Raw genomic sequence first — 22,211 nt, forward strand, 5'->3', positions numbered from 1 at the left:
AGGCTTGTACTTATAATATGTGCACATCCTGAACGATACTATATAATTGACCATACAGAAAACCTGCTGCCAGCAACTTCGTGAGCAGGATGGCAAATCCCCGAACCGGTTTCTTATCACACCCCCCTCTCCTCGGACGAGCTGTGAGTGTACGATGTTCACAACGAATCTTCCCTGTATTTCACACATGCTGTCGATATCAAAGCACCGACGCTGAGCGCGCGCGATCAAGCAACCTTCCCCCCTCTCCTGCCTCCGAACCACCACCCCAAGATCTTTCGTACTTGAACCCATCGCCGGACGATTACTCCCGCTTTATATTTCAGGATAAATGTCGCTCGGTTATGTTTGCAGGGTCCGGAGGACATGGGTGTGTTGCATTTCTACGAGAGAAATACATCGAGGAAGGACCCCCGAATGGCGGCGACGGAGGTAGCGGCGGGAGTATCTACATCCAAGCGGTTGAGAATATGACGAGCTTGCATAAACTGGCTCGCAGAGGCGTCATCAGGGCTGAGAGGGGGAAGAATGGTCGCGGAAAGAGCAAAGGAGGGAAGCGGGGAGAGGATGTCCTGATCCAGGTCCCCGTTGGAACGGTAGTGCGGGAGGTATCCCGGTATGATCCTGTCGCGGAGGAAGAGGTTAATCATAAAATGCGGAGGAAACCAACGGTCGAGGATGGTGTGGATGAGTTGGATGAGATGGGACTTTCGTCTATCCGCCACGACCGCTGGGTGCTATATCCTGGAGCCAAACCGTCGGATTTCTTGACAACGGTGTTTCCGGATAATCCGCCTCGACGGCCGCAGATTGCTGCGTTGGAGCCTAAGGCGCCGATTCATCTTGATCTTTCGAGCCCAATGGACAAACCGATTTTGCTGGCTGCTGGGGCTGTCGGTGGATTGGGAAATCCTCACTTTGCTTCTCGCACAAACACCAAGCCGAATTTCGCATCCAGGGGAGAGGGCGGTGTTCGTCTGGAACTGGACTTCGAATTGAAATTACTGGCAGATGTGGGGTTGGTAGGGAAACCTAACGCTGGGAAGAGTACACTGCTTCGGTCATTGACCAACAGTCGTACGCGCATCGGAGACTGGGAGTTCACCACGTTATCCCCGAGTATTGGTACTGTGGTGATCGACGATTACAAAGGGAGACCTCTGGTTGAGAGCAGATCGAAACGAACCAATTTCACAATCGCAGACATCCCAGGATTGATTGAAGATGCGCATCTAGATCGTGGTCTGGGACTGGGATTCTTGCGTCACATCGAGCGAGCAGGTATTCTTGCTTTCGTGGTTGATCTCCACGCCGGAGATCCCATTCAAGGGCTCAATAACCTATGGCACGAGCTCCGCGAGTACCAACAGGTCCGTGAAACTGAGCTGGCTTCGGAAGACGACACGACTTCATTCGGTCTATCTACCCATGGCCTCCCAGAGCTCGAAGCAGAACGACAAGAGATGCGCGCATCTAAGTCTTTGGACGGTCCCATCAACGTCCCGTTCAGTCCCAATGACCCCCTTCCGTCCCTTGAACACCCACCTATCCACACGAAGCCATGGTTTGTCGTGGCTACTAAGGCTGATTTGCCGGAGACTCAGCAGCGATACAAGGAGTTACGGGAGTATCTCTCGGACATTGAGAAAGGCGAGATCGAGCACCCTTGTGGACAGCAAGATGGATGGAAGAAGAAGCTGGTTACTGTTCCTGTGAGCGCGATTAGAGGAGAAGGTGTTGATCGCATTCCGAAATTGGTTATGGAGTTTTTGGATTGAGCAAGCTATATATGCATATTCACGCCTCCAGTGGAAGGATACATGACCACTCTTTGTTATGATATATTTTGTATATTATTTTAAAAGCCAAAACGAATGATGTACGATATTTCTTTGAACTTGTTTACTTTGTGGTCTTGAATGGAAGCCATAGAAAAAAGTATCAGTCTAGCGATGACGTTATGTTCCTCAAAAAAATACTCTTCAACACCACAACACAACAGCAACATAACGGCCACAATTCTACTTCAGTTCTACCCAGATTCCTCACATTATTCCACATGTCACCGTGCTAATACATGCCTCAACGGCCTACTCAAGAGATGTCCACATCTCTCTCATCCGTGGTAGCCCACGCCCTCTCCACCATCGCCGAACCAACCCCCGAGGACCCCATACGCCAGTGCACAAAACACAACCTCAACGCCCTCCACGACATCCTATTCAAACGCCATGATCTAGCCCTCAACCTCGCCGACGCGAAACTACGCGTTTTCCCCTTCAAAGATGTGGATACTTGCTGGAGACGACTGTACACGGACGCGAGTATCGTGAAAGCCTGTCTGGTGATTGTTGAGAACTGCGGGGCGCTGGACGACGAGGGGGATAATAATGGGAAGGGAAAATATAAGACGGGGAAGGAACTTTGCACGCGGTGGGTTGAGAGGCTATTGGAGCAGGGGAGTGGTGCGACGATAAAGTGGAAGATTCACCCCAACGCGTGGTTATCACCGACTATCCATATGCTCGATAAAGCGTTAATAATGACCGGTGCGCCGTTACGCGAAGCACTCATCGAAAGCCTCCTATCTACTCTCCAAGCTGCTACGTCACAAACCGCAAACGCCCAAGATGAAGAAAGCGATGACTCGGATTGCTACCACGCTGCTAAACGCAGGAAGTTCTCCCCTCCGCTCTTCCCACCAGATACGACTCCGTCCATGCGCTTGAAATCTCCGATCCCCCGTCTCTCAGCGCCCTCGTTCGACGCCATCGAGCACCATATACAGGATGTCCGGACGCCGCTGGTAATAACGGATGCGGTGGAGCATTGGCCCGCCATGTCGGCGAGGCCTTGGTCGTCACGGGATTACTGGATGGATCGGACGTTTGGTGGTAAGCGGCTGGTTCCTGTGGAGGTTGGGAGGTCGTATACAGATGAGGGATGGGGGCAGAAGATCATGGAGTTTGGGGAGTTTGTGGATAGGTTTGTTTGGAGGGATGAGACAATGTCGGGGGAGGATTCTGGTCAGACTGGGTATATGGCGCAGCATGATCTTTTGTCGCAGATTCCAGCGTTGAGGAAGGATATTTGCATACCAGATTATTGCTATGTTGATCCTCCAACGCCGGAACCAGGGACGCCGGTCTACCTGAAGAAGCAGCAGGAACAGGCAGAGAAGGCCAAAGCGAATGGCGCGAAAGACTCCGAAGGACAAAACGGAACAAACGGCCACGGCAGCAACCGAAGAAACTCAGAATCTTCGGAAATAAGCCTCCCAGGCGACCCTATAATCAACACCTGGATCGGCCCCGCATGGACTATATCACCCCTCCACCACGACCCATACCACAATATTCTTGTCCAGGTAGTGGGCGCCAAATACGTTCGTCTATATTCACCGCGCACGCCAGCCTCTCAAATCTATCCTCGGGGAATGGAAGCCGTCACTTCATCCCCTACAAAGACTCAAGCAGGACCCCAAGAACAAGAGCCAAACCACCAGCTCATTGACATGTCGAATACGTCGCAGGTCGACTTGACATCCATTGAGCTTTCCCCGGCTGAAGAAGACCAGTGGGATGCACTCTGGCCTGGGTTTTTGCAGGCGGAATATGTCGAGACTGTGCTCAAGGAAGGGGAATGTCTTTACATACCAGTTGGATGGTGGCATTACGTCCGGGGATTGAAGGCGGGTGTCAGTGTTAGTTTTTGGTGGGAGTAGGTTGTTTTTGATGTGACGATGATTGATACCACTGCATTGGGTGGCGTTGGACAAATAGGTACTAGACAATCTCATTGCTCATTGCTATAAACCAGTACTCAAAGTATTACCGGAGCCCATTAGCTATGTACAACACCCTATAACTCCTCATTTCGAAGCCTTCCTAGCCAAGAGTAAAGGCTTCCCAGCCTCAATCGAATCACCCTGTTGAACCAAGATCTTCTCAATAGTCGTCCCAACAGCCGCAGGATCAGCCCGGACAGCGATCTCGAGCTTCATCGCTTCGAGAATGATGACGACCTGGTCTTTGCCAATATTATCGCCTTGATTCACTTCGACCTTCCACACATTGGCGTTGAGTGGCGCTTCAATAGGAAGAACCTCGGGGTCTACACAATTAGCCTCCGCCCTAGCAAACCACCATAGCAAAGACAAATAAACGGGGGAGAGAAGCATACCCTTTAACAACTCCTCAACCATATCAACGGGCACCCCCCTCTCCGCCTTCTCCCTCCCCCACTTCTCCAACAGCATACTCTCAAGCTCATCCATTTCCCTCTGTGCCTCCCTCTGCTCTTCCCTAATCCTCGCAACCTCCTCCTTCGTATCCCTCAGCAACCGATTATGTTCTTCCATGTCAAAGACGACTTCTTCGCACTCGTACTCGTAGCGCCCGCTGTTGAAGAGCGCGAGTTGTTTCTCGTATTCTTCCTCGGTTACACGGTAGAAGGTTATTTGGTCGAAGTCTTCAAAGAGCCACGGGCGGTTGGGGGTATAGCCTTTCTTGGTGCCAAGGATGTCGACGCCCGGGATTGTCATGCCGGTCATTTGGTAGCCGCCGGGGGAGTCGACGTTGTATAGTCTTTTGTTTGTCAGAACTTGATCTGGCATGATTATGATAGGGAAGGAAGGGAAGGACTTACGCCATACAGCTCCCACCCCACGAAACCGACCCAGCAGGCGTATACACCCGACTAGGATTCATCTTGGGACAATTCATTCTCTGCCTGGGATCAACCGGCAGCGCAAGCGGCAGCGCCGTGAAAAACCCCACCGAAACAACCATCAGCTTCGCAGTAAGGAAGATCTTCTCAAACTGCTCCCTGCTGAACGCGTTGTTCTTTGCAACGAACTCCAGGTTGTCCGGGAGGTAGGAGGCGTAGGGCCTCTGGGTCTCCATGTAGCGCTTCAGAGCATCTTTTTGGCGCTGGCTTTCGAAGGTTAGGGGGAGTTTGAAGAGACGGCTGGGCATTTTGGCAACGCTGAGGTCGCCTAGGGCGGCTTCGATGTCGGTGAGGTATTGCAGGAGTTTGGGTTGGGGGGTTTTGAGGCCGTCGTAGTAGAGCATTAGGGCTGGAGAGTGTTAGTAGTAGTCGCTCATGAAGGATAGAGGTTTGGCGTACAGTTACCGCATCCAACCATACCAATCAGTCCGTTTGAGAAGGTGATATCTCCCTTGCCCTCATTCAGAGCTTTCTTAAGTGCAGTCACTCTACAGCGGTGGTTCAAGTCGAACGCCCCGTGACCGTAGTCAATCAAGATGTAGTCATCCCCTGCCTGTCGATAAGAAACCAACGGATGGTTACCCTTCTCCTCGATCTGGTGCACAACACCACTCCCACGAGTCTCTTTGGTTAGGGCCTGGGGGAGCTCATCCTTCAAATGCGCAATACCACCAAAGTCTTTCCCTTGGTAACAGCACTGCACAACCTCGTCGACAAATTTCTCCGTCTCCTTTCTCGCAGAAATAGCATCCGCAAGAGAAACAGCCCGATACCTCAATGTATCACCAGCTTTAACCTGTCCTAACTTCCACAAGTCCGCCTTGACGATCGTATGACTGCTGATGAATCCACCGAAATCCGGTCCATCCTGCGGGAAGATGACCGGATCGTCACCAGTCCAGTTCAGAGAACCAATGGCATATCCGTATTCAATCAGGTTTGACGGATGCGCACCCCCCTCGCCACCATCCGAACGAGCCCATTTAGGCTTTGGGCCGATGAGACGGATTCCACCACGGGCTGCGTTGTGCGAGATCTTCCAGTCGGTTTCGTAGAGCATGTCGATACTCTCTGGGGCGATATATCCTTGATCGTAAGGACCAGACATTGAAAGAATTTCCCATCGATCGGGGTACTTGGGAATAAGATGGTCCGGCAGTCGAAGGTCACCGCTGACATCTGGCAACTGATTCGTGATAGACAAGAGATCACCAGAAGCGAGTTGTCGTCCCTGGTAACCACCAACGCCCACCATTGGCGCCGTCGCCTTCGATCCGAACCAATGGGCGACGTTGGTGAAGCCTCCGTACGTAGCGAGATAGGAACGGCATCCGTTCCCGTTTGTCTTTCCAATAGTCAAGCGCTGACCAGCAGAGACCTTGATCCGGGACCACATTTGAATCGGAGTATTGTCAAGCTTGGCGTCAACTGACGCACCGCAGAGTGAGACCAGTGCTGGGCCCAGGAAGCGCAGTTCGGGTCCGCTTAGCGTAATTTCCAAGGCCTCAGTACCGACGGGGTTTCCGACCAGTGCATTCGCAATGCGGAATGCTAAAGGGTCCATAGGCCCTGAATGGCAGAAACCTCTGCCAAGGGTTGGACGGCCGGGCCAGTCCTCGATGAGGGTGTAGGCACCACCAGATACGACATCGATCGCAGAGGGCCTGAATTGGAAGTTGTCCAGGAATCTTGTCAATGTGTTTCCGGCGATGAAACGCTCGTCGTCGAGAATCTTGGACAGGAATTCGAGGTTTGTTGGTGGACCACAGATTCGTGATTCGGTTAGAATAGCCTGCATGCCCTTGATAGCCTCCGGTCGACTTGAGGAATGGTACATGACCTTGGCGAGCAGGGGATCGTAGTTAGCAGATACTTTGATGCCTCTGTAGACCCATGTGTCAATCCGAGATCCCGGGACCTCTTTCCAATCGACATCCTGTAATGTTCCCGGGCAAGGAGCAAAGTCTCTAACCGGGTTCTCAGCATAGACACGAGCTTCGATGGCAGACCCAGAAGGCCCTTTTAGCGGCAGGTTGGTCAAAAACGACACTTCTAAGCCTTTCTTGCCCGATATCTGGGCATCAGCTTGCTTCAACATAAGCTCCACCAAATCAACTCCATAGCAGAGTTCCGTAATCCCATGCTCAACCTGCAATCTCGTGTTCATCTCCAAAAAAAAGAAAGCCCCCGTCTCGTCATCAACGAGATATTCAATCGTACCAGCCGAACCATACTTAATCGACTCCGCTAAGCTAATGGCAGCTTCACCTAGTTTTTCCCGGAGGCCTGAATTCCTCGAGACGAACGGACTGGGACACTCCTCGATGACCTTCTGGTGTCGTCTTTGAATGGAGCATTCACGCTCGCCAATGTAGATTGCTTTTCCATCTCCGTTTCCGAAGATTTGGACTTCAATGTGGTGGCTAGACGGATAGTAGCGTTCGATGAACATCCCCGCATTCTTGAAGAGGGCTTCACCTCTGGATCGGACTGTGGCGAATGACTCGCGCACTTCTGATTCTGAGTTGCAGGTAAGCAAGCCCATTCCACCACCGCCCGCGGTGGCTTTGAGCATGACCTAAAGCCGTCAGTTTGTTGAATCGGCCAGGTAAAATGCTTAGATAGCTTACCGGAAATCCCAAGCCCTTGGCTACCTGGACTGCCTCATGTTCAGTCGTCACCAGGCCCTTCGAACCAGGAACGATGGGAACCCCAGCCTTTTTGGCCAAGTCCCTAGCAGTATGCTTAAGTCCGAATGCTTCAATGCTCTCTGGCGAGGGACCTGCGAAGACAATCCCCGCAGCGGTGGCAGCTCTGGCAAAGTTGGAATTCTCAGACAAGAAACCGTATCCGGGGATGATAGCGTCAACATTGTTTCGCTTCGCGATGTCTATGATTTGATCTCTATTGCGCTGTTAGCACGGTGGCGGACTCGAAGAGTAGTGATCGTACCCATCGATGTATGCTTTTGACGGATGACCCGAGAGGAGAACAGCTTGGTCTGCGAGATGGACATGTGTAGAAGCAGCATCAGGCTCTGTGTATACTGCGACCGTTCGAATATTGAGCTTCCTAGTTATCAAAAGGCAATTAGCATGCGTCATGTGTGCTCAGTCACAGAGCTACATACCTCGCAGTCTTCAGAATTCGCACAGCAATCTCGCCTCGATTGGCGACTAATAAAGTCTTGAGAGAATCCATTGTGTAAGCAGAGACATAAACAACAATCCTAGTAGGTAATTGTGCAGGAATCCGGCTTTGGCTATCTTTAAAGGCCAGCTGATGAGGGGTGTTATCTCACTCCTCTTCAGTCCCTCGGTTACGAAGCTACCCAAGGTAACTAGACTTACGTGCCTCTCGGCGCCGGGGTCCAATAAACGGAGCTCATCCTGTTATCAAGGACCTCTGGATCGACGAGGGTGTGGGCCGAAAACAGCCTGGGGCGTTTGGGGTCATGTTTGGATAGGATATCTGTGAGGTGTACCGTTGATCGGTTGGCCGAGTTGGAGACACAATACGTCGATGTGGCTCTCCCATGTCCACTTTGCAAGCACGGACTCCGAACCCCTCATTGAGTTGCTTATATTTATTGGTATTGGTCCCAGCGATTCAGCCGTAGTGATTGAGTGATAAACCACCTATTTTTCATTGTTGCTGCTGTGTCTTCATTAAGTACGGGTACCGAACCACGACCACCATGCCTCCGATTCAACAAAAAGCATTAATCAATGTTGATCTGGGAGAAGCTGTACGACTTCACCTCTTATTCTCAATAGCTCATGGATTATTTGGTTGACGATAAGCAGTACGGCAACTGGTCCCTCGGACCCGACCTCGAGCTCCTCCCCATGATCGATATCGCCAACGTCGCCTGTGGCTTTCACGGCGGCGATCCCCTGATCATGATGGACACCATCCGCAACTGCAAAGCCCACAACGTCCAAGTAGGAGCACACCCGGGCCTACCGGATCTCCAAGGTTTCGGACGACGGGAAATGAAGCTCTCGCCCGAGGAACTAACGGCGATCACCATCTACCAAGTCGGAGCGTTAAAGGGCTTCCTAGACCGTGAAGGCGTGCCTCTCAACCACGTCAAGCCCCATGGGGTGCTGTATGGGATGATGTGTCGTGATTATGAGGTGGCTAAGGCTGTTATGGAGGGGATTCCCAAGGGCATTCCAGTGTTCGGTCTTGCGGGGACGAATATGGAGCGTGCCGCCAATGATTTGGGGATTGAATTCTGGGCCGAACTTTATGGTGACGTCAAGTACGATTCGCGGGGGATGTTGGTGATTGACCGTAAGAAAAAGCCGTGGGATCTGGGCCACGCTGAGAGACACATTCGCCAGCAGATCGAGGATAGTTCGGTCACGGCGGTTGATGGGACGGTGGTGCAGTTGCAGTTGAAGAACTACCCTCTGTCCATGTGCTGCCATTCGGATTCGCCAGGGTGCTTGGAGATTGTCAGCACAGCACGAAGGGTGGCAGATGAGTTTAACCAGAAGCATGGACATAAATAAGTTTTCGTAGATTAGCCTCACCAAAACGCAGAAGGCATTTCTTGGGTTTACATGAAGTCTAAGTTGATATACCATTAAATGTCGAGAAATTTCAACAACATCCGATATGGTGTAATGGTTAACATCGCCGTCTCTCACACGGCAGCTCGGGGTTCGATTCCCCGTGTCGGAATTACTTTTTGATTTTCTTTTTTCTACTTTCAATGTGTTTCTCATCCTTCTCTTTCTCTTTTTTTAATCTTTCTATTGTTGGGTGCGATCAAAGAGATCTATGGAAATGGTACCGTTACAATTGTACTCGGATCCGGCATGTCACTCTGACGAAAGAAATATATAGGTGCCAGCACCAATCGATTCCAAAATATATATCCATAAAACCAATTACACCTATCTAAACATATAATGCCAGACCCAGCCGAGCCCCCAAACTTTCATTCCCCAGCCAACATCTTCCTGCAAAAGGAAGTCTACCGTCTAGGCTCCCAACCCGGACTCCGCTCCCTCCCTCCCAGTCCCGAACGCGACTTCATCACCTTAACCTGGGGCCCTGTGATCTACCGCACTACATATGCCCCAGAATCTCAGCGCCTCATCTTACTTTACCTACGCGGCCTGAACGAGGCAATCCGTAAATCACTCCCGCGTGTTTTAGAAGGGAGTCCCGAGCAGCTCGCACGGCTTGAACAATGTTACTCGTCTAAGGTGTTTAGTTCGCAGGAGACATTGCATGGGGTTGATGAGGGGTTTGTCCGGGAGGCATTTCATGATTGGAAGGTTGCACTGTCTGTACCGGCTATTGAGCTGCCCGTACGGTTGAGGGTGTGTATGCTGATCGACGATGCGATGTTGGCGGCGATGACGGGGATAGTGGATGAAGCGTCGAGGGAGGCTGAGGATGCGGATATGTCACGGTGTCCTATAAGGGTCATTGAGGAAAATTTTCCGGATGTCAATCATCCTGAGTCTGTGTCGGCTGCCGAGGATGAGCCCTATTCCGGATCTACGACGGTGGTGCTGGGGGCACTGGTTGAGATGTATGATGGGATGAGGCAGGGAAAAAGTCTGGCGGACTACCATAAACAGGGACGTGTCTATCTGGGTGATGGGATGTGGACATGATATTCTATTGCGCTACATAATGTATGATACTCCATGATCCCATTTTATAGTATCTGCATTCTGATTGGCCATATTGATAGAAATCACGTGCTGATAACGTTTTATCGTCTCCTCCATTCCCATTTCCTCTCAACCATACCAATGCATCCCCAGCACCGTCCCTCTTGATGGCTGCGTCTACGAGCTGGCGGCCTTCCAGATGGACGCTTTTGTCTCCAGGAAGAGGCCCCGGTTGGCCCAGTCGCCCCAGCCATCGACTCCACCGACATCCACGACATCGTCCGACGAGGAATCGACGGAGGTGAAATTGGCATTGCTCTTGTCCGTTTTCCCTAATGTAAAGCAGGAAGCTCTGCTGGATACTCTGGTCTCATGCGGTGGCTCTGTCAAAGGGGCTTCATCAGTCCTCTCGACACCGCAGAATCAGCAGCAGCAGCAGCGACGAACAGCCAGCATGGAGCCCGCTACAACGACAACAAGCTCCTCAAAGAAACGAGCCACACCCTCCAGAATCCAAACATCCCTCCTCTCACACTTAAAACCGTCCCCAAAACCCAACGCCAACCTTCCATTCCCAAGAAAACCCCAACGACAAGAACAACTCCTCACCCGCAAAGGTCGGACCCTCCACCTCTACACCCCCCAAGACATAGCCACCCACACCCCCTGTACAATAATCCACAACTTCCTCCCCACCCACACAGCAACCGCCCTCCTCCAAGAACTCCTGCACGAATCCCCACACTTCTCCCGCCACAGATTCCAACTCTTCGAACGGACAGTACAAAGCCCGCACTCTGCTAGTGTCTACGTTTCTACTCCCGAGGAATACCGCCAGCAAACATCTGAGTATACATACGGTGGAACATACCGGTCGAATGTTCGGCAGGTCACGCCGCATATGCGCGACGTCTCAGCGAAAGTGCAGGATGCCGTGAACGAAGAAATAAGGAGGCGGATCCGGGATGTTTATCCCGGGGGAGAGAAATTAAGGTATCAGTCGCCGAAGACGTGGAGGCCTAATGCGGCGTTTGTGAATTGCTATGATGGACCAGCGGAGAGCGTGGGGTTTCATTCGGATGAGTTGACGTATTTGGGGCCGAGGGCTGTCATTGGGAGTTTGAGTTTGGGGGTTGAGAGGGAGTTTCGGGTTCGGAGGGTTGTTGCTGATGATGACGGTGACGACGATAGTGATACAACGGCACAAAAGCAGAAACAGAATGCACGTGCGGATGCCCAGGGACAGATCTCCATTCATCTACCCCACAACTCCCTTCTAGTCATGCATGCGGAGATGCAAGAGGAGTGGAAACATGCCATCACCCCGGCTAAGACTGTGAATCCGCATCCTGTGTCTGGGAATCGGCGGATAAACATCACTTATCGTTGGTATCGCGACTCCCTTCATCCGCGGTGTACCCCAAAGTGTCGTTGTGGGACGCATGCTATCTTGCGCTGTGCGCAGCGGAAGCGAGGAACCAGGGGCAGATACATGTGGATGTGCTATGCGGTTTTTGCCCCTGGGGGCAAAGGATGCTCATTTTTCCAGTGGGCAGAGTTTGACGATGATGGTGAACCACTATGGGCGAACAAGCCCACTGAGGAGCAGGCTCCTACGTTGACCAACTTCGTAGCTTCACAGTCATCAGACGACAAGGGTAGATAAATATAATACTTTGATCCAGTTACTTTTATACTTGCCTCAAAATACAAGACCAACAAACCAGACTTTTCACTAAAACTACATGATAACCCATAATCCAAACACCAACAGATTCCAGACAGCGGTCCTGTCATGGTCCCAACGACGCAATCCCAAACTCATGTACATCACGTACAACCGTGCAAGAACTTTCCAAGTGAACGATATTGTGGGCAGGTAACAATGTATGCCTGTACTCGAGCCGCGCGGACACAATATGCTGCGTGATGTCCTCGTGAGAGAAGTCCGTCAATAAATTCTGGAGTTGTGTCATGACTTTGTCAACAGTGGGATGGCTACTGTTGCAGATAGTGTTTCCATCAGTCACCTGTAAAGGCTGTTTGATCGAAGCCGCCGGCACTCTGATTTGAACAGGTACCATCCATTTCTCTCCCGGTCGTAGTAAATCCAAATGGCACTCCTCCAACACAGCCTGTAATTCGCACCGATCACCAGCAGTGAGACTCAGCTTCAGATCTGTCACAACACCGGGTTCGACTCCAGTACGCATGTGCTCGATCGCTGTCGATATCTTGTGTCTCAACATGGCTTCTTTCGAATCGGCATCGTAGCTATTGATATCATAGAAAATGTGCCACCCAGAAGGAATCTCGAATCCGCTGAAAGGAAATCGAAAATGTGGGGATATAGTATGAAAGCCGATTCCTTTGTCCATGGCAGGCGTGGAAAGTCGAACTGAGGGGGAGGCTGTGACGAAGAATGCATGGCAAAGTGCTGGTCGGTCCCGAAGATAGACAGTTTCCGATATCTGCTGAATTATTTTCTGCAACCCAATCTTTCTTGACCGTTGACTAGTGAGCTGATGGAGCGAAAAAACATCTATTGCGATGCGGGCAGAGTCCAGAGAATGCACGCCTAGAGGAAGAAGTAATCCAAAACCGTCTGCAGAATCTTTGTCCACATAGGCAATGGCAAATCGATCGTCAATAGATAATGAAGACACAATAGCCAGTGAGCTGACGACTATCTGTCGTAGCATGCTGATATGTATGTGAGGTCTGTAAGAGCTCGGTTAGCTATTGACTCGGGACATAGTGTTGAAAAGGGAACCTACACAATGTCCAAAATAATCACAACATCCAAAGGCGTAGGCCATCCAAGATTAACGGGCTCATTAGAACTGGCCTCTGCAGAAATGTTCACCGTAGCCCATATAGAATCAGGGCCGGTGCCAATGATAGGGGGGTTCGTGGCAGTGTTCATATCGATTCCAGTAATGGGAATAGTCCGTGGCGTCAAGATATCAGCTTTCTCGTTGATCAAAAAGTCTGTCGAGGGATAAACAAGTGGCCCTGAATCTTTCTCGGCGGTACCGTTCCCGCTGTACGTCTTTGAAGAAATGATCGGATACGAGCCGTCGCGACCGTTTGTCTGATCGAAAGAAAGGCGTCTCATTGTCGAGCTCCAGGATTTGAAACTCCAACCACTGAAAAAACGGGACTTCGTCTCCTTTCGACAGCCAGTCTCTGGGGATGTTTGCTTATCGGTCTTCTGGAGATGTCAGTGGGATCGACAAGAGCAATGAAGGTGGGTGCGGTACTTCATCAGAACCCCTGGGATAGCTGACGGATTGGCCTTCACTATCTCGATCTTGGCTTGATATTGTATAGGCTCGACTTCTTTTTCGGATCTTGATCGGTTCAGAGTTGTCACTAAAAGGGGGTGGCGATGGTGTCGTCGAGGTTGAAGAGTCGCTTGAAACCTGTCGCGAATCCAAACGTAGAGAAGAGCTTCTGCAGGGAATCGAGGGATAAGATGATCGTGATACTGAGCGGATTTCATGCTTGGAGTTCGATTGCGTCTTGATAACCCGGAGGGGCTTCGGTATGATGTCTTCCATTGGTGAGTATAGTTGGTCTGGGAAAGGAGAGGAAGACCAAAAACAAGCCACGGCGTAAGATTAGACTTGCTCCCTCACAAGGACAGGGTCACCGTACACAGAAGGAGTCGCCGAGAGTCCAGGTGTTTCAGTCGAACTGGAGGAAGTAGGATCCGAGTGCTTCCTCTTGCGTCCTTTCAGTGCTTTGAACCAGCGGAAGCGGATTCGTGGACAGCAGGAGCAACGAGAAGACCTGGAGCTCCAATACTCTGAGCAGGCAATCGCAACAGCAAGACAGCAACAGAGGACGACGATGGGGACCAGAACCAATGCGATCAGGAGGGCGGAGGTCTTGACACTGAAGGATACAACTCTTGGCATATTGCATGCGACTAAGAGAGTAAAGTAGTAGTATGCAGTGATGTGGATGAGGGAAGAAGAGAAAATCAGAAACTTGGGAAGAGATGGCAGGGGGAAACAAAGCAGCGATTCCGGGAAGGATGCTCGCATTGCTTGCCAGGAAGGAAGGTGCAATATTGTTGGATTCCGAAACAGGAAAGAGCAAGTACGCGACAGACAAGGGAACCTCAACAGGCTCAGGGTATAATGATACAGCTGAAACAGAAACCATAGTATAATCATGCAATTATTCGTGTACCTCCTCCATTCGAGGAATGATCCTCTCTTTAATCGAAGCCATACTGGCATCATCTATGCGAGAAAAGCGAATCTGCAACCTGATATCAGCAACCGCAAAACCAAGATAATTGCGACCCATGAACGTACCATCTCATCGCCCACTGCACGAGCCGAATTCCCATACAACATGGGTTCCGAGTGACTCGCCTCAACCTCACTCTGAACGCGCTTGGCCCATATCCCATCCCAATGCCAGTCGCCAGGGAGCCTTGTCTGCGGGCTTCCTCGTTTGGGGTCGTTCTTCGTCGCAATATTACTACCACCTCTATGGGCCCTCCACGCATGCCACGCGCCCGGATTCCCAGCAGCTTCTAGCGTCAGAGAATCAAGGACTGACTCATCTTCAAATGTCGATCGAATATAATCCAACAATTCCGCTACCGGTACCGTCTTCCTCGGCTCAGGATATTGCTCTATTGTTCCGTCCTCCCCTTGACCTTTTGCAGCAAATTCCGTCTTATCGTTCCCTTGACTTTCCCTCGCCGATGCAGTTGCTTCTCCCAATACCGGAACACGACCTTGGATGCTTACCGCCCTCGACGACGCGGTCGAAACCCCGCTTCTCTTCGCTCTGCCGAACCAATGCGGGAACCCATGGCGGAGGCTGAACCCGCCCGGTGGTAAACGCTCTTCATCAGTCGCGCTGACTGGGTCCTCCGTCGACGCATTCGTGCTGAAGGTGTAGGTGGTAAGGGGGACAATCAATGGATGAAAGACGTCGGTAGAGAAGGTCACCAGGGGTGGGAGATCAGGATAGGAGGCGGGGAAGCGAATCTGGAAACGGAGCACGGCTGACGCATAGGGACCTATTCGAGCGAACGAAGAATCAATCAGTACGTGAATGCTATTCCTCACTTCTCAAGCTTACCAGAGCGAACAAAGAGCACGCTGGACCAGAGCGTAGGATCGCCCGGCGTGAGGCTCACGTAGACACCAGGAGGAGCAGCATGTCTCAGACCTGCGCTGTTTGGCATTAGCGCACTGAATCTCAGAATAGCGCAGAAAAGACGACTCACAATTCAAGGAGCAATTGGTGTTTCCTCAGAGAGGGGATATTGGGCAATCTGGTTGAGGACATGGTGCTCGCCTCGATGTTTGTTAACGATCAATCGTCGCCGCGTTGGAGATGAGCGGCCACGCTTCGGCCGACTTATCTTATCGCACTATCAGCAAGTGCTCCAGTACTACGAGTACTAATAGCACCAAAGTTGATACTTAAGAGAAAGCTGAATTCGATCTTGCTACGAGGAAGTGTCATATAAACATTTATCGGATTACGTATGTACTTTATGCGAATGACAGAACAATGCACTGAGAGATCAAGTCATCAATACAAACAAACTTTTACCATAATCATGATATTTACTCGTTGAGGTGGATGTTAGTGGCTCATCTCCTGGTCACCCATTCCGTAATATTGGAAGACCATGCCAGGAGCATCAGGCGCATGGATATCAGATTGCTGCTTTGGACTGGGTATGTCAATCGGCGCCGACATCTCATTGTTAGCAGGGAACGACGGCAAATCCAAAGACTCAGGCAATTTCTCTATACCGCCTGAAAGACCAACGTCTTCCAGGCCCTCGAATGTAAGACCTTCCAAATCGTTTTGCAGCCCATCATAGCCCTCGTCAAACTGTTGCATGAATTGCGGGTCAAACTCCATTTGCGCAAAGGGGTCAATGGAGCCGCTGACGGGGGTGGACAAGGACGAGATACCAGCTGAGTGTATACCTCCCCATTCACCTGATGTCCTGGGGTTAGACGCTGTCGGAAAGGCGCCGGTACTACAGGCATAGCTTCCGGATGAGCTCCCAGGGGCGCTTGCGGCGGTAGATGATCGACCAGTCCGGAGTGCTGGGCTTTGGAAGCCTGACAAACTGGCGCGGGGGCTGTACGGATCTTGTTGGTACGTTGTCCTCGGAAAAGCGTTGGTTTCGATGGGCGGCTGTCGCAAACCACCCTGCGCTGCAAATGGTGGTTGCATGCCCAGATTATCGAATTGGATTTGGTCGGAGTTAGGAATGAGTCCAGTATCGCGCTTGAGTGCATTCAACCAGACAGGGTTATCAGCACCGGTCTGGTTCCACGGATCATCGTTTCCGTATATAATTCTTCGAGATTCGTCTTGTAGCATTTGGTCGGTAGGACTGATGCCAGCTGCGAGGCTCTTGTGGATGTAGGCTGTGAGTTCGAGTTGAAGACGGTGATAGCAGTTAGAATCATCAAGCCTGCCCTTGAGACCTGCAGAGAACCCATTGAATGAGCTATCTGAGGGAGCCATAGCATGCGAAGTTTTAAAGGGGTTCGGTGTCTTTCTCTCGTGCCCGATCAAGTACGGCGGCACCGCGCTCTCAACACGACTTTGCACAGATGGTTCGAAGCCCCAATCGCCCTGCCACTGTGCCATGTCTGCGCCGTTCTTAAAATGTGCTGCCAAGTGGTCAACTCGTTCTTTCCAAGTGGTGAAGGTTGCCGAACAAAATCCGCAACGAGACTTGATCTCTGTGGTAGTGCTGCGCCACTTGTCCATAGAAGGATGGAATTTGACATTGTGCATCAGGCGTAAGTGCTGGTTGAGATGGTCTTTGCGAAAGAAAGTCCTTTCATGGGGCATCTTTTCGTGGCACAGGCTAAAGTCGTGAGATATCAAATGGTCATCATCCGGATCGGAGGCCATACAGAACACGCAGCGACGTGTACCGTCAATAATTTCAGTACCACCTTCGGGAGAGCATGTCCATTTCTCTAGAGCCAGATGAAGGGATTTTTCGTGCCGTTGCCAGTCGTACTTTGTCGGGAAGGAGTCTGCACAGAATGTGCATTGGAATATACGGGCACTCCGGGCCTTCTGCTGTGCAAATTCATTCACGGGAGCAGAAACCTTGCGACGACGCCGACGATCTTTCCTTTCCATTGAGCCGAAGGATCCCAAGGAAGATCGGTGGGAGAAAGCAGATGCGAAAGAGAAGTCAGACATAGAGGAGTGACTGGTTTCGAAGCTGCTGACAGAGCCGGTTGCAGGTTGTCGATTGGAATTGGCAAGGCTTGAGTCATCGTTGCTAGACCCAGTTTTCCGAGAAAGGGAACGTACGTGTCCCACCGGCTGAGACGGACGTGGTTTGGAGGGATCCAATGGGGTGGTCATCAGGGCACGAAGAATATCAGACTTAGCGGCAGGTTCATGTTCTGGTGGAGAATGCTTCCATCTTTCCATCGGTGTCATGAGTGACATGTCGGGTTCTTGGCCAGGAATATCTTGAGCCGGAGAGGCACTGATTGCAGAGCGGACCTTGCTGCGCCGTCTGGCATTGGCAAGCCAGTTGGAGATCTGAGTCCTCTTCAAACCCGTGCGCTCCTTCAATTCCTCTTTCTCCTGCTCATTCGGATAGGGATGTTCGCGATGGTTGTACAGCCAAGTTTTCAGGACGCGAACCGCTTCTCGGGACAGTCGAGCGTTGTTCTTCTTCGACCGTGCTTCCATTTCTTCCGGAGTCAGCACACCTGTGAGAGACTTCATCGCTCGCTTTCCTGTTAGACCGCCAGTAGGAATGTCCACGTTTTCAGAGACAGTGTGTAAGGTGTCCAGGAACTTGCCAGGCTTTTTGGCGGTCGTGAAGCTGCATTCGCGGTAAAGAGAGATGCAGCATGTACAGGCCTTCTGCATCACACCTCGTCTCGCAACAAAGCAATCGAACCCCATCCGCGCGCAGAAATCGCAGGGTTCTTTGGTCCGAACTATCGGAAACATTCCAGTCTCCGAGGGAGGTTCGACAGCAGCATCTGGGGCCTGCTGCTCAGTGGCGTCCTGCTCTGGAGGGTCATTGGGAAGCCCCTCCAACGATTGGTCCAACATAAGCGAATCTTGACGAGCAATGGCGTCAATTTCGTCTAATTCAAGCTGATCCGAAGCCACATCATCATCCTGGGTAAAGGAGTCATGGGAAGCACCTTCGAAATCGAAGTACTCCATTACTAATCGACCAAACCGAGAGAGACCAAGAATCAACTGTGCTCTGAAATGACACTGAAAGATAAAAGGAGAAAAGAGTCAGACGAGCACGATTAGAGAGGAGAAAAAGGTATAAAAAGCAAACCGGAAGTACCTTTGAGCGTCGTGGAACAGCAAATTGGAAGGGGGGAGGTCCCATACGGAGGATGCTTCTTTCTCCGGAGTACGGAGTAGCAGCGGACCAATCGTCTACCTACCCTTTGGAGGCATGTAGGTGTGGAAGGAAGATAAGCCCCGTTTTTCTGCGTCGAGTCATCATCTTTGCTCCATTGACCATCGTTGTGACCGGAGATCGTACCAAACCGTGGTTTAGTGTGGATTTATATCAGGTGACCTGCACGCCCTTCGAATGACAACGCCATGCCTGTTTGGGTTTAGAGCCACGCCTGCGGAGATTCCTTCGACAGGGAAAGGCGTGATTCACTGCAACGATATCGGAGGGGCTGATAGCATATTATGCGGCATGAGATGAGGAAATGTGTAGCTTACAAGGAATACAACGGTTCAATTCAATAGTGAGGTCATTGAGCATGGATTGTCAAAGTTGAGATCCATGGCGATTCGTCTGTCAACTTCCTAATGCGGTAAGCATACTCCGTACTCCGGCCTTGGGATTGTACTCCGTAGCCCATTGGCGTGGAACCCAGTCGTATTATATACTATACAGATATTCCTATAAGAATTGAACTATGACTATCGATCGCTTCTCAATTGACCCCAGAATCTCAGGATTAATGTGGCTTCCCCCACACGTGATATTGCGGGGCGGATACAATGAATCACTGCTTAGCAAATGTCAGCTGTCATAGACCTCCAGAGCAGACCTTCAGAGTAATGGCTCTTTCAGCCTAGTATGTTGTCTGAAATGAAATTCCTCGAATCGTTAAATTTTCATGGAACGCCCTGCCATCCAGCGGTTTTTCCCGCACCGTTGGGCATAATCACGCGTCTTGCGGGAAGAGATGATGGACCTACTGTCACAGCAAAATTAGAAGCATGGCTTCTATAGAGATACTGGATACCTCCCTGGTGACATGTTTCCTCGAGGCAGGATTCATTGATGCGGAAAACAGCGACATTGCTTTTGATGTCAACCATTCACAGGCAGGAAACGAGGAGTCAAGAGATTGGGCTAACACGAAAGAAACGATCTGGTCTTGATACAGTCCTCTTAATATGAAATAGGGAAAACTTCTCTGCCCTAAATATGCTCGACTTACCCATACATCAGCTTAAGTGACTGGGGTTTGATATCCTCTAGCTACCCGATGCTTTACACTTTGCCTATTTCGAAGAGTACTCTGGGTCCAATCCATTGTATAACGACTATCTTTGAGAGATGAAAGAGTTTTCATATTCATATGCATATCTCTCCGCCTGTATAGAAGTTGTGTTCCCGTTATCATGGTCAATGAATGGTTACCCGCACTAGCGGTCTTCTGCATGCTTTCTTTTACCTAGTAACACGCCTATAGCTTTAAGTAATCACCAAATTATTGTCCTGAAAATTATCATTAGGTAGTTATAGGGAGGATTCGGGTCTATTCTCGAGTTTCCTGTGAAAGATGGGAGGACGAGGAATCAGAGGTATATATCGATCCACTGCCAACCATGTACTCCGTACTCTGTGGAAGACTCCAGCGTCTCGTCTTCGAAACTCATCGAGAATCCCTTCTCAAGGAAAACTAGCAACGGGATTTGTAAATCCTTATTCAAGTACTCTGTACTGCAGTCGTGTTCTTAATGTGGTCGTTGATCGTGATGGAGACGGCGATAGCGGTGGATGCGCCACTGCGTCATGGATAGATATATTTTTACGGACCATAACACCGAAGTCGTGAGTGTGAAAGATAAAAAGAAATATAACGTATTTGAAACTATTCTTCCCGATTTTTAGCTATGTCTCCGGCAATCTACAGTGTAAACTGCCAGGACACTGTTGTGGTCGGGTAGGGTGAGGTCATTGCATCTGAACCGAGGTCTCTTATCCCCGGGTTCATGTTCTTTGCTGCTTGAACTTCTACCTCTACTCTGTACTTCCACACGACAACCACCATGCATGTTGGCCCACTCATGAATTGGCGCGGATTTTAGAAGATATTCAACAAACTCGCACAAATAACTGTCCGTTGTTTCTCTGCTGTCATCTTTTGATCCCCTTCTCGGCCTTTTGAACGCGAATCATGCTCCGCTTCCGCACCGAGGGCTACAACGGCTGTGCGGTCAAATACTCCCCCTTCTTCGACAATCGGCTGGCTGTTGCGGCATCAGCTAACTATGGACTCGTCGGAAATGGCCGATTGTATATATTGGAACTGACTCCCAATGGGATTGTACCGGTCAAATGGTTGTTATCCATCCGCGCTCGCTGTGACCATCCCGCCGCTGACTTCAACGCTTATTGCCAGGTTTACCACCCAAGATTCCCTCTATGACCTCGCCTGGTCGGAAATCCACGAGAATCAGGTCCTCACGGCATCCGGAGATGGCAGTATCAAGCTCTTCGACAACAACCTGAACGATTTCCCCATCCAGAACTGGAGAGAGCATAACCGCGAGGTTTTCAGCGTGCACTGGAATCTAGTCGCCAAAGACCGCTTCTGCTCCTCCAGTTGGGACGGTACCGTGCGCGTATGGTCGCCTCATCGTCCTCAGTCCCTTATTACGCTCCCTACGCACAGTTGCACCTACTCCGCCGCCTTCTCGCCTCATTCCCCCGACATCCTCTCCTGCGTCACCTCCGACTCCTACGTTCGCATCTTCGATCTCCGCACCCCCGCCTCCGCCTCCAACCATCTCATACTTCAGATTCCGATCCATGCCGCGCCCGTATCGCCCATACCGGGTAAACCGGGCGTTCCTCCTGCAGCATGTCCCCCATCTGAAGCGCTGACGCATGACTGGAACAAATACCGTCCGTCCGTCCTGGCGACGGCGGGCGTTGACCGTACCATCCGTACATTCGACATCCGTGCGCCACAACAGGGTCCCATGGCTGCGATGATCGGACACGAATATGCCGTCCGCAAGCTGGCCTGGTCGCCGCATCTGTCCAATATCCTTCTCTCAGGAAGCTACGACATGACCTGTCGCGCGTGGAGTGACGGGTCAGACGCTGGGATGGGTGATATGGACGTAATGCGCTCGGGACCTGCTCCGGCTATGGGTATGGAGCTGGGACGGATGGGTCAGCATACTGAGTTTGTGACGGGCGTGGACTGGTGTATGTTTGGGAGTGAGGGATGGTGTGCTAGTACGGGATGGGATGAGAATCTTTTTGTGTGGGATGTCCGAGCAGCTATGGGTGCATGAACCGCATTGGGTAGATAGATTGCCATGAGATACCATATATTTTATTGGGCATTGAATGTTTATTTTTGTATATCAGTTTCCCAACACAGTTTTTAGCGCTATATCATTCAAGTGGTATTCATTTGACCTTCGTCAAGTCTATACTGTCACATAGTCCACAATGCGGTATTTATCCTCATACCATCATCGACCATTTGTTTTTTGGGGGCGCACCTCCCGATCTAGGAGCATGTAGTTCCAGGTATAACGGTCGCGGCGCCACCCAACTTCGACAACGAA

General features: G+C 50.9%; 9 protein-coding genes and 1 non-coding gene across 10 annotated transcripts; 7 read left to right on the forward strand and 3 right to left on the reverse strand.

Moving 5' to 3' along the window:
- Window positions 1-344: 344 nt before the first annotated feature.
- Window positions 345-1,778, forward strand: MTG2 (GTP-binding protein Obg; the record flags this gene model as incomplete). The annotated part of the gene is made up of 1 exon (XM_043277338.1): window positions 345-1,778. One exon carries the CDS (start codon window positions 345-347, stop codon window positions 1,776-1,778), a length of 1,434 nt encoding a protein of 477 aa, XP_043135227.1.
- Window positions 1,779-2,077: 299 nt separating this feature from the next.
- On the forward strand, window positions 2,078-3,724 carry ACHE_30693S (putative JmjC domain protein; the record flags this gene model as incomplete). The annotated part of the gene is made up of 1 exon (XM_043277339.1): window positions 2,078-3,724. One exon carries the CDS (start codon window positions 2,078-2,080, stop codon window positions 3,722-3,724), a length of 1,647 nt encoding a protein of 548 aa, XP_043135228.1.
- Window positions 3,725-8,425: 4,701 nt separating this feature from the next.
- Window positions 8,426-9,248, forward strand: ACHE_30694S (LamB/YcsF family protein; the record flags this gene model as incomplete). The annotated part of the gene is made up of 2 exons (XM_043277340.1): window positions 8,426-8,476; window positions 8,535-9,248. The coding sequence occupies 2 exons, from the start codon at window positions 8,426-8,428 to the stop codon at window positions 9,246-9,248; spliced, it is 765 nt and encodes a 254-aa protein (XP_043135229.1).
- A 100-nt stretch (window positions 9,249-9,348) lies between these two features.
- Window positions 9,349-9,420, forward strand: ACHE_t30011S. Its single transcript has one exon. It is a non-coding gene; the product is annotated as a tRNA-Glu (tRNA).
- A 230-nt stretch (window positions 9,421-9,650) lies between these two features.
- ACHE_30695S (uncharacterized protein) lies at window positions 9,651-10,367 on the forward strand (the record flags this gene model as incomplete). The annotated part of the gene is made up of 1 exon (XM_043277341.1): window positions 9,651-10,367. The coding sequence occupies one exon, from the start codon at window positions 9,651-9,653 to the stop codon at window positions 10,365-10,367; it is 717 nt and encodes a 238-aa protein (XP_043135230.1).
- A 199-nt stretch (window positions 10,368-10,566) lies between these two features.
- ACHE_30696S (putative CUE domain protein) lies at window positions 10,567-12,033 on the forward strand (the record flags this gene model as incomplete). The annotated part of the gene is made up of 1 exon (XM_043277343.1): window positions 10,567-12,033. One exon carries the CDS (start codon window positions 10,567-10,569, stop codon window positions 12,031-12,033), a length of 1,467 nt encoding a protein of 488 aa, XP_043135231.1.
- Window positions 12,034-12,160: 127 nt separating this feature from the next.
- ACHE_30697A (uncharacterized protein) lies at window positions 12,161-13,930 on the reverse strand (the record flags this gene model as incomplete). The annotated part of the gene is made up of 3 exons (XM_043277344.1): window positions 12,161-13,088; window positions 13,145-13,581; window positions 13,631-13,930. The coding sequence occupies 3 exons, from the start codon at window positions 13,928-13,930 to the stop codon at window positions 12,161-12,163; spliced, it is 1,665 nt and encodes a 554-aa protein (XP_043135232.1).
- Window positions 13,931-14,555: 625 nt separating this feature from the next.
- On the reverse strand, window positions 14,556-15,686 carry ACHE_30698A (putative ubiquitin-conjugating enzyme; the record flags this gene model as incomplete). Its single annotated transcript, XM_043277345.1, has 4 exons — window positions 14,556-14,639; window positions 14,696-15,414; window positions 15,477-15,571; window positions 15,625-15,686. 4 exons carry the CDS (start codon window positions 15,684-15,686, stop codon window positions 14,556-14,558), a joined length of 960 nt encoding a protein of 319 aa, XP_043135233.1.
- A 303-nt stretch (window positions 15,687-15,989) lies between these two features.
- ACHE_30699A (putative homeobox and C2H2 transcription factor) lies at window positions 15,990-18,759 on the reverse strand (the record flags this gene model as incomplete). Its single annotated transcript, XM_043277346.1, has 2 exons — window positions 15,990-18,635; window positions 18,715-18,759. The coding sequence occupies 2 exons, from the start codon at window positions 18,757-18,759 to the stop codon at window positions 15,990-15,992; spliced, it is 2,691 nt and encodes an 896-aa protein (XP_043135234.1).
- A 2,044-nt stretch (window positions 18,760-20,803) lies between these two features.
- Window positions 20,804-21,932, forward strand: pex7 (putative peroxisome biosynthesis protein (Peroxine-7); the record flags this gene model as incomplete). The annotated part of the gene is made up of 2 exons (XM_043277347.1): window positions 20,804-20,967; window positions 21,029-21,932. The coding sequence occupies 2 exons, from the start codon at window positions 20,804-20,806 to the stop codon at window positions 21,930-21,932; spliced, it is 1,068 nt and encodes a 355-aa protein (XP_043135235.1).
- Window positions 21,933-22,211: the final 279 nt, after the last annotated feature.

Source organism: Aspergillus chevalieri, chromosome 3 (genome assembly GCF_016861735.1).
Source record: "Aspergillus chevalieri M1 DNA, chromosome 3, nearly complete sequence".
Lineage (NCBI taxonomy): Eukaryota > Fungi > Ascomycota > Eurotiomycetes > Eurotiales > Aspergillaceae > Aspergillus > Aspergillus chevalieri.